Consider the following 16659-nt stretch of genomic DNA (forward strand, 5'->3'; position numbering starts at 1 on the left):
TGTGGGTTTTTTCTTTTTGGAGGTACTGTTATAAATTTGTTTTTAAATGTTCTCAGCCCTTCAGCATGCCGGCAAACACATGGAAGACTGCATCGTGGCCTCATACACAGCACTGCTTCTTGGTTGTCTCTGCCAGGAGAGTCCAGTAAGTAAATCGTTCAGTGAAGATCCCAGGTAACAGCTTCAGGCCAGCACCTAATTAAACTACCTGTGATTTTGTTTTTTCCTACTTATATCCGCTTTCAGGAAGGCTTTCGGCTGGCTATACAATACAGTTTATTTTTTAAAGTAGTTTTCTTTATTCACTGTGATAGAAAAATAGCAGGAAAATTTCTCTGTTTCCAATAAGTTCTTTTAAATTACTTAAATAGTTTTGTTTCCTACACTCTAAACATGTTCATTCTCTTTCCAGTGTAGGTTTTACTAAATAAGATTTAGAATGAAATTAACTGATTTTCATTTTATGAAAGTACATTGTTGATATTTGTTTTTACTAGAACTGATTTACCTTTCCAAGTTGGTATTTGTGATTAAAAATGCTGTTATGAAAAATAAGTTGGTCGGAGAGCTTCTAATGTCATGGGGAAGGAAATATTTACAGACATAAAATTAAAAATTAAAATAGCATAAAATGTTACAAATTTCTGAATATCTGTGAACTCGTTAAGGTGCATTCCAAGGTAAGAGTGCTCGGGACCTAGTGAGAGCTCTTGAACAGTGGGTGAATCTGTTCAGATGCGTCTGGTTGGAGTTAAAGAAAGCCTGCTTTAAAACTGGGACTCAGCCGGCTTAAACAAGATGGAAGAGTCTAGTTTGGGTTAATTCACTGCCTCAGTTGTGTCATTAAGGACTGAGGTCATTTCTCTCTTTAAACCCTACTGTTCTCTGCATGTTTTCTTGTCCTTTGCTAGCTCTCCTCGTGGTCCCATGCTGGCTGTAGATAGTTGTCTCATCTAGTTAAATAAGGTCCAGCGGAAGAGGGTGTCTCGTCCTTTGTGTTTCTTTTTAAAAGCAGAGTGTTTTTCCGTAGAACCTTCCCTCATAGATGTCCCCTCATATGGGCCAGTCACTAACCAGGAAAAGAAGATTACTCTGACTGGTTGAGATCATCGAGATGTACCTATAAGGCATATGAGTGTCTAAGACAGTCTGGCTCAGTCGGCACAGAAGTGGAAGGTTGTGGTTATTGGGACAGTTTTTCCTTGAAAAACCAGAAGTAAAGTGGTACATGAACGGGGACATCAGCGTCATTTTGAGTGCTCCCTTTAAAATGGGAGGGGGGCACTGGTGGATATTTTTAAAGGGAGGGTTCACTAGGAGTCCCTGGGTGGTGTACATGGTTAATGGGCTCGGCTGCTAACAGAAAGGTCAGAGGTTGGGGCCCACCCAGCGGTGCCTCAGAAGAAAGGCCTGGTGATCTGCTTTGAGAAACCAGCCGCTGAACACCCTGTGGAACACAGTTCTAATTTGACACACGTGGGATCACTGTAAGTTGGAGTTGACTCAGCAACTTGGGTGTTTCCACTAGCAAAGCTGGATTTAAAAACAGAAGGAAGATTATTAATGGGGAAAGAAGGATTGGTTGTTGTCGTTGTGTGCCATTGACTCATAGCGGCCCTGTAGGACAGAGTAGAACTGCCTGATGGAGGTTCCTAGGCTGAAATCCTTATAGGAGCAGATTGTCAGGTCCTTTCTCCTGTGGAGCTGCTAGTGGGTTTGAACCGCTGACTTTTCAGTTAGCAGCCAAATGTTTAACCATTGCACCTCTGGGACTCCTAAGTAAGAGTGGAGGGTTGGCTTTAGTAGGGAAAAATGTCCATCTCTTTTCTGAAGACAGAGGAGTGGATACAAAGAATATAAGGATGATACCCAAAACCAAACCAAACCCACTGTCGTCGAGTCAGTTCTGACTCATAGCAACCCTATAGGACAGAGTACAACTGCCCTGTAGAGTTTCAAGGAGCGCCTGGCGGATTTGAACTGCTGACCTTTTGGTTAGCAGCCGTAGCACTTAACCACTACGCCATCAGGGTTTCCATAAGGATGATATGAAGAGCTTAATTAGAGGTGTTCATGCTAGCACCTTGTGAATGGGTCCACTCACCCAGGCACATGTCCTCATTTTTGTCATCTGTATTGCAGTTTTCTGTATCCATTCTTCCAAGTCCTATTTTTCTAAGCCTTTCTCTTCTGTCTCTTCCATGTTTACATCATTGTCAAGGTCTGATCTGTATGCGCACCTGCTGGTCCCTTGTGGCCCTTCCTGGCGCCAATGCTTTCAGACTGAAGACCAAAGCTCTCATCTTCTCCTGAGACCCTTGATCCCCCTTTCTGATAATCTCCATCAGCCCTTTTCCTTATTGCCGGTGACAAAACTTGAGTGCCATATGAGAAGGGAAACAGAGGGAAAGAGGGAGAGGCCTCAAATAAACAGTGATCTGCATAATATTTACATTTAAAGATGTTTAGGTATTCTGTTTTGCATACAGTCTAGTTTCAGTCGTTATCCACTCATGTTCTTTCTTAAGTCATGTTTCTTTAAATTGTGTTATTACCACAAGTCATTCATCTTGGGCCATCTTTCTCATGTTAGTGAATTCCTCTTCATGTTTTTCTTTCTCTCTGTCTCTGATTATATGGCTCATAAGTTGTAGGGAATGTTGTGAATTCATAGAGCCCAAGTGTCTTCGTTGCTTTGGATATTATGATTAACCCCAGAAAGCAAGCTGATACCACCAGCTGTGAAGGAGGTTGGTTTTCTCAGTGTGTAAGGGAAAGAGAGAGACAAGAAAGCAGGTGGCAAGCAACCAAGGTGCCTATCAACGGATGAATGGATAAATAAATTATGGCATTCACACAATGGAATACTGTGCATCGATAAAGAACAGTGAGGAATCTGTGAAACATTTCATAACATGGAGGGACCTGGAAGGCATTATGCTGAGTGAAATCAGTCACTTGCAAAAGGACAAATATTGTATAAGACCATTATTATAAGAACTTGAGAAATAGTTTAAACTGAGAAGAAAACATTCTTTTGTGGTTACGAGAGGGGGGAGGGAGGGATGGTGGGAAAGGGGCATTCACTAATTAGATAGTAGATAAGAACTACTTTAGGTGAAGGGAAAGACAGCACACAATACAGGGGAGGTCAGCACAATCGGACTAAACCCAAAGCAAAGAAGCTTTCTGAATAAACTGAATGCTTCGAAGGCCAGGGTAGCAGGGGCAGGGGTTTGGGTACCATGGTTTCAGGGGACATCTAAGTCAGTTGGCATAATAAAATCTATTAAGAAAACATCCTGCATCCCACTTTGAAGAGTGGCGTCTGGGGTCTTAAACGCTAGCAAGCAGCCATCTAAGATGCATCAATTGATCTCAACCCACCTGGATCAAAGGAGAATGAAGAACGCCAAGGATACAAGGTGGTTACGAGTCCAAGAGACAGAAAGGGCCACATGAACCAGAGACTACATTATCCTGAGACCAGAAGAACTAGATGGTGCCCGGCTACAGCCGATGACTGCCCTGACAGGGAACACAACAGAGAACCCCTGAGGGAGCAGGAGAGCAGTGGGATGCAGACCCCAAATTCTCATAAGACCAGACTTAATGGTCTGACTGAGACTAGAAGGACCCTGGTGGTCATGGCCCCCAGACCCTCTGTTGCCCCAGGACAGGAACCATTCCCAAAGCCAACTCTTCAGACATGGATTGGACTGGACAGTGGGTTGGAGAGGGATGCTGTTGAGGAGTGAGCTTCTTGGATCAGGTGGACACTTGAGACTGTGTTGGCATCTCCTGCCTGGAGGGGAGATGAGAGGGTAGAGGGGTTAGAAGCTGGCGAAACGGACGCGAAAAGAGAGAGTGGAGGGAGAGAGCGGGCTGTCTCATTAGGGGGAGAGTAATTGGGAGTGTGTAGCAAGGTGTATATGGGTTTTTGTGTGAGAGACTGACTTGATTTGTAAACTTTCACATAAAGTACAATAAAAATTATGATTAAAAAAAAAGCAGGTGGCTGTATACAGTCAGTGCTGTCTTATGGTTAAGGCAGCAGATACAGGCAGCTCAGGAGAACCTGGTCTCAATTTCTATTGTCCACTGTTAGTTCTTCCCTCTTTGGGCCTGGTACCTTGCAACTGTCAGTCTTCTCAGGTCATCCTACCCTTCCTGCTCTCCTGATTCTCTCCATTCCTGGAGACTTGCTCACTGCCACTATAGTTCCTTAAAAGCAATTCTGATCATGTAACTCCTCCCTCTAGGCTTCAAGTCCTATAGGGAGTGACTTTTTTATTTACTGCCATGAGATACCAAAATTAAGACTGCTTCTCCAGTTTCCAAACTTTAATAAATTTCCTAAACAAGCCATGCTTTGTCACACCTTTTTTGAAAAAGAAATTTTGTTTTGTTTTCAGTGAAGGTTCACACAGCAATCTAGGTTCCTGTTCAACAGTTTCTCCACAAGTTGTTCAGTGACATTGGTTACATTTTTCACAGTACGTGAACATTCTCATTATTTTCATTCCAGTTCCATTTCCATTCATCTAGTTTCCCTACCTCCTTATATCCTCACCTTTGTCTTATATGCCTTTCTTTTTGTACCTGCTGCCGTCTTTAAATTCTGTGACCATCCTTCCTGTTGCTCTAGCCACTATGTTTCATTCTGTAGTCTGTTGGTAGAAAATAATTTGATTGAGATTAATGAAGTGCTTTCATCTAAAACCTAGACTCTAGTAATTTATTTCTATTATGAAAGTGTACTTAACTGCTGTTTTTCCCGCTGGCCTGATATGCTTCTTTTGTAGAAAGTGGTTCAAGAAGACATTCTTAAATCCAGCTTTTCCTTAAATGTGTGGTTACCATTGCTAATGCCTTTATGATGATATTCTCCATTTCAGTATATTTTAAAATACATATATAAAATAGCTAGGACTTAGCTGCAAGGTTTGTTACTTAGTAGGAGTAAATGTGCACTTGGCTTACAGCTGGAAACCCGTGGTAATATTTGGTGGGAGGCTCAGTTTGAATGTAGATGATTGATAAAGTATACCTTAGCACATGGTGACTTTAGCAACATTTTGATTAGCTCTTTTCTGAAACTGTAGTTATACCATTATTTTGCTTTTTTATAATTTCAAAAGTACTCTGGCAGAAGGGTTTTTTTTTTTTAAAAAAAAAAAAGGAAGTGTGGGGAATGATATGTAATCTCTCATTCCCTGTCCCCACCAAAAAAATTTGAATCAAAAGCCCCCCCTTTGCCTTGTGTTCCCAAACTCAGGACAACCTATTTTCTTTTATGCTTTTTATTATAGGTGAGCCTTTTGAGAAGAGCTGTTCCTTTGATTCTTTGTGAATGTTAAAAACATTTTTTTAATTGTGCTTTAAGTGAAAGTTTACAGTTCACATTAGCTTCTCATACAAAAATTTATACACACATTTTTAGGTGACCCTAGTTGCTCTCCCTGTAATGTGACTAAACACTCTTCTTTTCCACCCTGTATTTCCCGGGTCCATTCATCCAGCTTCTGTCCTTTCTGCCTTCTCATCTTACCTCAGGACAGGAGCTGCCCATTTAGTCTCACGTATCTACTTGAGCTAAGAAGTTACTCTTCAGGAGTGTAATTTAACGTCTTAACATTCCAGTCTAATCTTTGCTCGAAGCGATGGCTTTAGTTTTGGGCTAACAGAGAGTCCTGGGGCCATGTCTTCTGGGGTTCCTCCAGTCCCAGTCAGACCATTAAGTCTGTTTTTTTTTTTTTAAACAAGAATTTGAGTTCTGCATCCCACTTTTCTCCTGCTTCATCAGGGACTCTCCGTTGTGTTCCCTGCCAGGGCAGTCGTTGGTTGTAGCCAGACACCATCTAATTCTTCTGGTCTCAGGCTGATGGAGTCTCTGGTTTATGTGGCCCTTTCTGTCTCTTGGGCTCATATTTTCCTTGTGTCTTTGGTGTTTTTCATTCTCCTTTGCTGGAGTTGGCTTGGGACCAATTGGTACGTCTTAGATGGCTGCTTGCTAGCAGAACATTTTAAAAATAAACTTCATTATTCCAGTTGACCTACATGTCCCCTGAAACCATGATCCCCAGACCCCTGTCCCTGCTACTCTGTCCTTCAAAGTGTATGGTTGTACTCAGGAAACTTCTTAGCTTTTGGTTTAGTCCAGTTGTGCTGACTTCCCCTCTATTGTATATTATCCATCCCTTCACCTAATTCCTATCTGTCAAGTTAGTGAATACCCTTCTCCCTCCCTTCCCATCCTTGTAACCATCAAAGAATGTTTTCTTCTGTCTTTAAGTCTTTTCTTGAATTCTTGTAATAGTGGTCTTATACAATATTTCTGCTTTCGCGACTAATTTCACTCAGCATAATGCCTTCCAGATTCTTCCATGTTACGAGATGTTTTGCGAATTCATCGCTGTTTGTTATCGTTGCGTAGTATTCCATTGTGTGAATATACCATAATTTCTTTATCCGTTCATCCGTTGGTGGGCACCTAGGTTGTTTCCATCTTTTTGCTATCGTGAACATGGATGTGCATGTATCTATTCGTGTGACAGCTTTTATTTCTCTAGGATATATAGCTGGATTGTATGGTAGTTCTATTTCTAGCTTTTTAAGGAAGCACCAAATTGATTTCCAAAGTGGTTGTACCATTTTACATTCCAATCAGCAGTGTATAAGCGCTCCAATCTCTCCACAACCCCTCCAACATTTATTATTTTGTGTTTTTTGGATTAATGCTAGCCTTGTTGGGATAAGATGGTGTCTCATTGAGGTTTTGATTTGCATTTCTCTAATGGCTAATGATGTGAGCATTTTCTCCTGTATCTGCTAGCTGCCTGAATGTCTTCTTTGGTGAAGTGTATGTTCGTATCTTTTGCCCATTTTTTAATTGGGTTATTTGTCTTTTTGTTGTTGAGATTTTATAATATCTTGTAGATTTTAGAGATTAGATGCTGATCGGATTTGTCGTAGCCAAAAATTTTTTCCTAGTCTGTGGCTCGTCTTACTCTTTTGGTGAAGTTTTTGGATGAGCTTAAGTGTTTAAGTTTTAGGAGCTCCCAGTTACCTGGTTTCTCTTCTGGTGTTTGTGCATTGTTAATAATGTTTTGTATTCTGCTTATGCCATGTATTAGGGCTCCTAGCCCTAGTACATGATCCTTATCATTTCAGATTTTATATTTAGGTCTTTGATCCATTTTGAGGTTTTGTGCGTGGTGTGAAGTGTGGGTCTTGTTTCATTTTTTTTTTGCAGATGGATATCCAGTTATGCCAGCACCATTTGTTAAAGAGACTGCCTTTTCCTCAGTTATTGGACTTTGGGCCTTTGTCAGATATCAGCTGCTCATACGTGGATGAATTTAAGTCTGGATTTTCAATTCTGTTCCGTTAGTCTGTGTATCTGTTGTTGTACCAGTACCAGGTTGTTCAGATTATCGTGGCAATACAATAGGTTCTAAAATCAGGTAGTGTAAGGCCTCCCACTTTGTTCTTTTTCAGTAATGCTTTATATACCTGGGCCTCTTCCCTTTCCATATGAAGTTGGTGATTTGTTTCTCCATCTCATTAAAAAATGAGAGTTGGAATTTGGATTAAAATTGCATTGTATCTGTAGAATGCTCTGGGTAGAATATTTTCACAATGTGAGTCTTCCTCTCCATGAGCAAGGTATGTTTTCCCACTTAAATAGGTCTCTCTTGGTTTCTTGCAGTAGTGTCTTGTAGTTTTCTTTCTATAAGTCTATTATGTCTCTGGTTAGGTTTATTCCTAAGTATTTTATATTCTTAGGGGCTACTGTAAATGGTATTGATTTGGTGATTTCCTCTTTCAAGTTCTCTTTGTTGTAGTAGAGGAATCCACCTGATTTTTGTATGTTTATCTTGCATCCTGATACTTTATTGAAACCTTCTATTAGTTCCCGTAGTTTTCTTGTGGATTCTTGGGGCTTTTCTATGTATAAGATCATATCATCTGCAAATAGAGATACTTTTACTTCTTCCTTGCCAATTTGGATGCCCTTTATTTCTTTTTCTAGCCTAATTGCTCTGGCTAGGACCTCCAGCACAGTGTTGAATAACAGTGATGATAATGGGCATCCTTGTCTGATTCCAGTCCTCAAGGGGAATGCTTTCAGACTCTCTCCATTTAGGATGAAGTTGGCTGTTGGCTTTGTATAGATGTACTTCATTGTGTTGAGGAATTTCCCTTCTATTGCTATTTTGCTGAGAGTTTTTATCATGAATGGGTGTGGAACTTTGTAAGATGCCTTTTCTGCATCAGTTGATAAGATCATGTGGTTCTTGTCTTTTGTTTTATTTATGTGATGGATTATATTGGTGGTTTTTCCAGTATTGAAACATCCTTGTATACCTGGTATGAATCCCACTTGGTCATGGTGAATTTTTTTTTTTTTTTTTTTATGTTGTTGAATTCTATTGGCTAGAATTTTGTTGAGGATTTTTGCATCTATGTTCATGAGGGGTATTGGTCTGTAATTTTTTTTTTTTTTTTGTGGTGTCTTTACCTAGTTTTGGTATCAGGGAAATGCTGGCGTCATAGAATGAGTTTGGGAGTATTCCATCTTTTTCTATGCTTTGAAATACCTTTAGTGGTAGTGGTATTGGCTCGTCTCTGAAAGTTTGGTAGAGTTCTCCAGTGAAGCCGTCAGGGCTAAGGTTTTTTTTTTTTTGTGGGGAGTTTTTTGATTACCTGTTCCGTCTCTTCCTTTGTCATATGTTTATGTTTTCTACCTCTGTGTGTGCGAGTTTAGGTTGGCGATATGTTTATACGAATTTGTCTGTTTCCTCTAGATTTCCAAATTTGTTAAGAGTACAGTTTTTTGTAGTATCCTGTTACGTTTCTTATAATTTCAGTTGGGTGTGTTGTGATATTGCCGATCTCATTTCTGATTTGGGTTGCCCATCTCATTTCTTATTTGGGTTGTTTGCTTCATCTCCTGTTTTCCTTTTGTCAGTTTGGCCAGTGGTTTATAGTTTTTTGTTTTTTTAATGTTTTCAGAGAACCAGCTTTTGGTCTTATTAACTCCTTCAGGTGTTTTTCTGTTCTCTATTTTATTTAATTCTGCTCTCATTTTTATTATTTGCTTTCTTCTGGTGCCTGAGGGCTTCTTTTATTGCTCTCTTTATATTCGAGTTGTAGGGTTTATGCTTTGATTTGGGCCCTTGTTTTTGGATGTGTGCATTTATTGCTATAAATTGACCTCTGAACACTGCTTTTGCTGTGTCCCAAAGGCTCTGGTAGAACGTATTTTCATTCTCATTTGATTCTGTGAATTTCTTTATTACATCCTTAATTTCTTCTGTAACCCAGGAATTTTTGAGCAAGATATTGTTCAGTTTCCATGTGTTTGATTTTTTTTTCCTCATTTTTTCTGTTCTTGATTTCTATTTTTATTGTTTTGTGGTCAGAAAAGATGCTTTGTAATATTTCCATGCTTAGGATTTTCTTAAGGCTTGCTTTATGGCCTAATATGTGGTCAATTCTGGAGAATATTCCATGTGGACTGGAAAAGAAAGTATATTTGGCTGCTCTTGGGTGAAATGTTCTGTATGTCTGAAGTCTAGGTGGTTGTTTGTGGCATTTAGATCTTCCGTGTCTTTACTGAGCTTGTTTCTGGATGTTCTGTCCTTCACTGAAAGTGGTGTATTGAAGTCTCCTACTTTTATTGTGGAGCTCTTTCTCTTTTCAGTGCTGTTACAGTTTGTTTTAAGTATTTTGGAGCCCTGTTGGTGGGTGTGTAAATATTTTTTATGGTTATGTCCTCCTGTTGTATTTACCCCTTTAATCAGCAGATAGTGTCCTTCCTTATCCTTTGTGGGGGATTTTACTTTAAAGTCTATTTTGTCAAATTAATATTGCCATTCCTGCCATTTTTTGATTGTTGTTTGATAATACATATTTTTCCATCCTTTGAGTTTTTTTTTTTTTTTTTTTTTGGTTGAGTTTTAGTTTGTGTCTTTTGGTCTAGTATGTCTCTTGTAGGCAGCATATAAACAGATCAAATTTTTTTATCCATTCTGCCACTCTCTGTCTCTTTATTCATGCATTTAGTCCATTTACATTCAGTGTAATTATTGATCCATATGAGCTTAGTGCTGTCATTTTGATGTATTTTTGTGTGTGGTGTTCTGTGATGAGTCGTTTTTCTTTATGTATTTTCACCTTTTTCTTTGTAGATTTTGTGTTTGCTGAGTCTTCACGTTTTTTATTTTGAGTTATAGGATTGGTAGCTTCCTTTGTGGTTACCTTAACATTTACCCATTTTTCTAAGTTTAAACCAAACTTCTCTTTCTTTATGTCACCTTGACTTCCTCTCCGTATGAAAGACCTCGGTGACTACGTTTTTTTGTCACTCTTTTTTAATGTTGTCGTTTTTGTCATAATGACATCTCTGTTTCCTATTTGCACTGTTTTAGCTTTGATTTATTTTTGCGATTTCCCTATCTGGGTTGATATCTGGTTGTTCTGTCGTTTGTTCTAGTCTTGGGCTGTTACCTGATGTTATTGATTTTCTAACTGGAGGACTCCCTTTAGTATTTCTTGTAGTTTTGGTTTGGATTTTGCAGATTCCCTAAACTTCTGTTTATCTGAAAATGTCCTAATTTCGCCATCATATTGAATGACAGTTTTTCTGGATATGTAATTCTTTGCTGGCAGTTTTTTTTCCTTCAAGGCTTTATATATGTTGTCCCATTGCCTTCTTGCCTGCATGGTTTCTGCTCAGTCGTCTGAGCTTAGTCTTATTGACTCTCCTTTGTAGATGACTTTTTGTTTATCCCTAGCTGCTCTTAATATTATCTCTTTATCTTTGGTTTTGGCAAGTTAGATTATAATATATCTTGGTGCCTTTCTTCTGGGATCTACCTTGTGTGGGGTTCGATGAGCTCCTTGGAGAGAGATCTTCTCATCTTTCACGATATCAGGGAAGTTTTCTGCCAACTAATCTTCAACAATTCTTTCTGTGTTTTCTGTTATCCCCTCCTGTTCTGGTACTTCAGTCACTCTTAGGTTATTCCTCTTAATAAAAGTCCCACATAATTCTTAGGGTTTCTTCATTTTTAAAAATTCTTTTATCTGATTTTTCCTCAAATAAGTTAGTCTCAAGTTCTTTATCTTCAGTCTCACTAAATTCTGACTTCCGTTGCGTCAATTCTGGTCCTCTGACTTCGTATTGAATTGTCTGATTCTGAAATTTTATTGTTAATCTCCTGGATTTCTGTTTGCTGTCTCTCTATGAATACTTGCAGCCTGTTAAATTTGTCATTGTGCTCTTCTCTAATCTTCTTAAGTTCCTCTTTTGCCTTGTCTGTGTGTTCCTTGGCTTGTTCTGCATTTTGCCTGATCTCCTTCCGGATCTCTTGAAGAGTTCTATATATTAATTTTTTGTATCCTACCTCTGGTAATTCCAGGAAGTTCTTTTCATCTGGAAGATTCTTGATTCTTTGTTTTGGGAGCTTGCTGAAGCCGTCATGGTCTGCCTCTTTATGTGATTTGATATTGACTGTTGTCTCCAAGCCATCAATAAGTTACTGTATTTATTTTCTCTTTGCTTACTGTGTCCAGAAACCCTGGTGGTATAGTGGTTAAGAGCTACAGCTGCTAACCAAAAGGTCGGCAGTTCTAATCCACCAGGTGCTCCTTGGAAACCCTGTGGGGCCATCCTCCTCTGTCCTGTATGGTCACTATGAGTCAGAGTCGACTTGACAGCAGTGGGTTTTTGGTTTACTGTTTCCTAGTTTCTTATTTTATTTTCTTTTGATATGCCCAAATGGTCTGCTCATGTGGGCCAGTTTGATTATTGGTGCCTTTGAAGCTCTAATGTCCTGTCACCTGGTGGTTTGATCTGTTACTAGGAATGTGAGCCCAGGTGTCTGTTTACTTTTCTTGTATGGATTCAGCTCAGGTGTCCAGGTTGTTTGCTTTGGGCAGGGGTGATTGGTGTAGGCACAAGTATCTGACTGCAGTAGGGGGCCATACACTAAGCAAGGCAGGGGCTGACAGCAGCCCCCGAGTATCTGGGAGGAAGACACATCTGTGTTCCCTAGAGCACATAGGTGGGTGGGTTTTGCAGCCGGATTATGGACACCCAATGCTGGTTGGCTCTCAGGACTGGAAGGCATCACTTATTCTTGGACTCCTGTCGTGGGTGGCTAGGTGGTATGGGTGGAGTCACCAGTTCTCAGGTCCCTGATGTGGGTAGGTGAGCACCCTGCTTTATAGGCAGAGCAGTATCCAATGTTACAAATCTGCCTCTTCACCATATAGGTGATACAGTCGAAGTTAGGCTTCATGTATATACCCTATTCTACTGTGCTAATGAGGGCCTGTGCTATTGAAATGGGCCCACACAGGTCTGTGCAGGGGTGAAAGGCATTCAGAGTCCATGGACCCCTTATTCTGTGCTTAGGCAATGGAGGTGCACCTGCCCTGAGCTTCCAACTTAGGGGAGCTGGGGGATTATTGTTTTCCTGTTTTGTTAATTTTTTCCCTCTCCAAAGCTGGGAGAATGACTCGGGGCACATCACGGCTCCTGTTTCCGGCCCAGGGGATATAGCTGTTACTGAAGCTGGCTCAGACCTGGTGGAGAGCAGGGAGGGGTCAGGTAAATGAGAGAGAGGTTTTTCCCAAAGGGGTGTTTTTTGATTCGTGCGGTAGGTTAGACACAAGTACTTATCTTTTGCTGATTGAGCGCCGCTTTCGCTGCTTTTCATTGGTTCTGGAGGTGTGAGTAGACTGTCCGCCGCTCAGTCTCTCCTGATGTGAAAAATGTGTCCGAGCACCAGTGTTTGCCTCACCGTGCACACCAAGCTGATCCAGCCTGTGAGTTGTAGGTTCTCGCCAGGTCAGGTCTGGCAAATCCTTGCTGCTTCTGAACTGTCTCTCCCTCCCCCTGCTGCTCAATCCAATTCCTTAACTTTGCTTTTGATGTTCAGGGCTCCTAGATTGTCATATATGATCAATTCTCTTGTTTTTTTCCAGTCTTGGTTGTAAGAGGGACCACGAGAACCATCTGACTACACCTCCTAAAACATTTTTTAATATAATAAAATAGAACAGTTTTCCAAGAAGGTCAGATAGCTTCCCTACTGTTAGTTTATAGTTTGGCTGCTGCTTGCTAACAGTGAAGGAAAACACCTTAATCTCTTCTGGCATTGTATAAGAAGGCACATAAATACTTTTTAATCTCCATATCATAGATTATATTAGATCACTGCCTTTCCTGTCCTATGTGATCAGTTGAATTCACTTAAGGAGCATGAGAAATTTTCTTTGAGCCTTTCCTTTTTATTCCAGATAAAGGTAGCTCTTATATGAGTACATCATCACGTGTACCTTTTTTAGCCTGCAGCCCTCCCCCTGCAACGCATTTCCCCTAACAGAGCAGTTGTTATTTCAGACATTTTTCTGTGCATTTACAAAAACAAATAAGCATACAAATGTTTCTTTGTAGCCTTAGTTGGCTTTACCTTTTTCTTTTCTGAGGGTAGGTGAGATAGGGAAAGGACCTGCACACGAGCACGGACTCTCTCTTTCTCTCTCTCATGTGTGCAGAGTAATAAGTGTTAAGGAAAAATGAGTGTTAACCCAGGAGTTCAAGGACCTTGTAGGTTTGCAGCAGGATGTGTTCTAAAACTAACACAGTGCAAGGTGCAAGCTTGTGTTTTCTGTGGGCTGACCAGTGCTTCTCTCTGCCTGCTCAGATCAATGTGACCACTGTGCGGGAGTATCTGCCAGAAGGGGACTTTTCCATAATGACAGAGATGCTTAAAAAATTCCTCAGCTTCATGAATCTTACTGTAAGTAGCTCTTACTGCAGCTTACGTGGTTTTAAACTTAAGTATGGTACATTAATGACAATAGAAACAAAAATACTATGGCCATAGTGAATGAAAGCTAAAAGGAATTCTCTCTTAATGTTAATAGTTCTTTTTCTTCAAGGTCATTGTTACCTGTTGTGGCAAAATATGCTGATACTGTGTTATCAAAGCCACAGTTCAACCTTAATGTGCTTTGATTTGTAGTGTTCACTTTAGTAAATCTGAAAAAAATTGATTTGTTAAATATTAACTGTTATTTCCCATTTTCAGTGTGCTGTGGGAACCACAGGCCAGAAGTCTATCTCTAGAGTGATTGAATACTTGGAACATTGCTAGCTGCTTGACCTTTGCTTCAGGTACTCGGCAATGCCGGAGCTATCCTTAGACAAAGAAAAGTCATGAAAGAAGTTCTTCCTTGAAGATATACCAAGAACATTCGTCAGTATCATTCGTGTTTGGATTTTTAAAGCCACCGAATTCTACGTCGTGCATTCAGCGTTTGCTAAATGACAGTTACTACATCAATCTGCAACTATCAAAAATGAGGGGAAGGTTCAGGCTGTTAACAGTTCCACGCAGTATTTGAGTACACTTCCTTGGGCAGAGTTGATCCCCTCCCCTGGTTCCCTTGCTTTGTTCCGGGCAAGTTTTAGGGGGAACTTTGTGCTGCTGTTAGTGCAGCTGCTGTGTGTGCTGAGCCACTGTTGTCACGGCAGCCAGGTGCAGAGGCGGCTCAGCTACTGAGGTGTCGGACGTTCTCAGGACGTTCTCGGCAACAGCTTCGTTCCTTTTCCAGCCTCATGTGCTTTTGCTTTTTTGTGGAATGATTCCAATCGTAAATAAAGCTTTTAATAATTTTGTGAATTTTTTTGGTGGTTGTTCCCTGAACTATTATCTATATTTAAAACTAGATGGAATCCAAAGACACAAGGGATTAATAGTATATTTTTTTATTCTTGATTAGGTTTGGGTTGTTGAACAATTTTTCACTTTTGAGACCATGACCACATTCGATTTCATACCATAATGTGTCATAGCTATAGGCACAAGAAAACAAGTTCGAGGAATAGAATTAAGATGATGTGCCCTGTTAAAGGATGAAGCGGAATAAACCCAGGGTAGTTTACACTTAACGCTAGGTCAGGTTTGGAGGGAAGACTCTTGTAGGTATATTTTCTAATATTCAGTACAATAAATGTACGGAAGCTAAAACACCAACGTGGAGTTGATGTTGCCAGATAACACGCATATTCTTCGAAAGAGCGATAGGACCGACCGGTTGCATAGTGCAAAGCCTTAAATTGCTGGTTTAGAGCAGATCCTTCTTTTGTTCTGATTCCTAGTTCATAGAGCAGTGTGTTGTTTGGAAGACAGTTATGGAACACACAAAACACTTGATATGTTTCATTTCACAGCATAGCAAATTTTTCTCGTACTAATTATTGTTCAGACCACTGGTTATACACTATTTTCTTTTTTATTGTTTTGGCCTAAGTACAAGCTTTCCAGAGATTTGTTTCATTAACCCTTTTAAATACTTTGTAGGTAGTTACATCATGTTTCTTCATTGGATTTGTAAAACTTGAAGCCATAAAAATATTAGTTTGGTGTGTATTGGGGAAAATAGTTAAAAGTCTAATACCCACTTAGACTTTGTTATTTCCTTGTATAAAGTGACAAATCGGGGCTCTTGTATCAGTGCCAGCTGTAATGTTTTTTAATGCAGTGGCTGCCTTCTATTGTCTTCCTATTTTTGATAATGCAGATTGTTGAGAAATCTATAAGGAAGTAACTGATTCCAGGCAAATTGTTTTCTTCTTCCTCCTGTCCACCCCAACACACCCCCACCCCCCCCCCCCCCCCATCACCTTTTAAGAACATAGTGTGCCAGTGTGACTTGGGAAAGATTCTGAGATTGTATTTGCCCTGAGTATAAAAGCTACTTTAGCAAACTATTTTAAAAGCATATTGGTAAATGATATCCGTAAGATTAAGTTATCTAAATATATTTTGTTTAATGAAAAAATACATTGATATTTATTAATCATTGGATTTTAGAAAAGGAACAGATTTTTGGTAAAATTGAGGTGTGCCAGATGGTAAGGAATATTATAAAATATTTGGATGAGAACAATCAGGGCCAACTATTTTTTTTCTGTTACACTGGTAATCATTTGAGAATTGATTTACCTCAGTGTTTAACAGTTTTTTTTTTTTTTTTTTTTAAATAACTAATTGTCAAGCACTGATAGAGATGCAGGTTTTGGTGTGGGGTTGGGGGAGATATCACCTCACAAACTGCAGTGCATTTGTGTGTTTTTAACCCTCAGAGAACTCTGCATTTTAGGGTACTTGAGGCTGACTTGCAAATTAATTAAAGTTTTAAAGTAACCTTTTTTTTCCATTGTAAATATTCTGTAAATATTACCAATTGGAAATTAGAACAGTAGAGTACTTTTCTGAATCCAATCCTATTTTTATTTTATACAGTATTTCTCAGCTGTGATCTTTGGAGCAAAAGCCAACGGCAGGAAAAAATAGTTTGTACCAGTTTCATGAAGTATGTCTTTGGGTTTTTGTAAATAATTTTAACTCAAATAAAATTGCTACTTTCAATACACACGTTGTCTTTAACATAGTCTATTGGACTGTTTGGAGGAAGAGCTCCCTCAAACTCGGCAAGGTGACTCTGCTGGGAACGAAAAACGCATCCGTTACGTGAACACGCACACAAAACTTTAAATGATATAAATCTTCTATTATGTACTTCATGTTTTTAATAAGACTTGTCTGAATATAATGTAAACTCTCAGCAGCTCAG

At 39.7% G+C, this 16659-nt stretch overlaps 1 protein-coding gene across 2 annotated transcripts in view; it reads left to right on the forward strand.

Annotated features, from left to right (window-relative positions):
* Positions 1-16458, forward strand: part of WAPL (WAPL cohesin release factor) — an 86031-nt gene extending 69573 nt beyond the window's left edge. For both annotated transcript variants that reach the window (XM_049894339.1, XM_049894340.1), the window contains exons 17-19: positions 57-145; positions 13722-13817; positions 14109-16458. In XM_049894339.1, the coding sequence (XP_049750296.1) occupies positions 57-145; positions 13722-13817; positions 14109-14174 (251 nt within the window). In that variant the 3' untranslated portion in view covers positions 14175-16458. The remainder of the gene's footprint in view (positions 1-56; positions 146-13721; positions 13818-14108) is intronic.
* The last annotated feature ends 201 nt before the right edge of the window (positions 16459-16659 follow it).

The sequence above is a fragment of the Elephas maximus genome, chromosome 8, assembly GCF_024166365.1.
Source record: "Elephas maximus indicus isolate mEleMax1 chromosome 8, mEleMax1 primary haplotype, whole genome shotgun sequence".
Taxonomy (NCBI): domain Eukaryota; kingdom Metazoa; phylum Chordata; class Mammalia; order Proboscidea; family Elephantidae; genus Elephas; species Elephas maximus.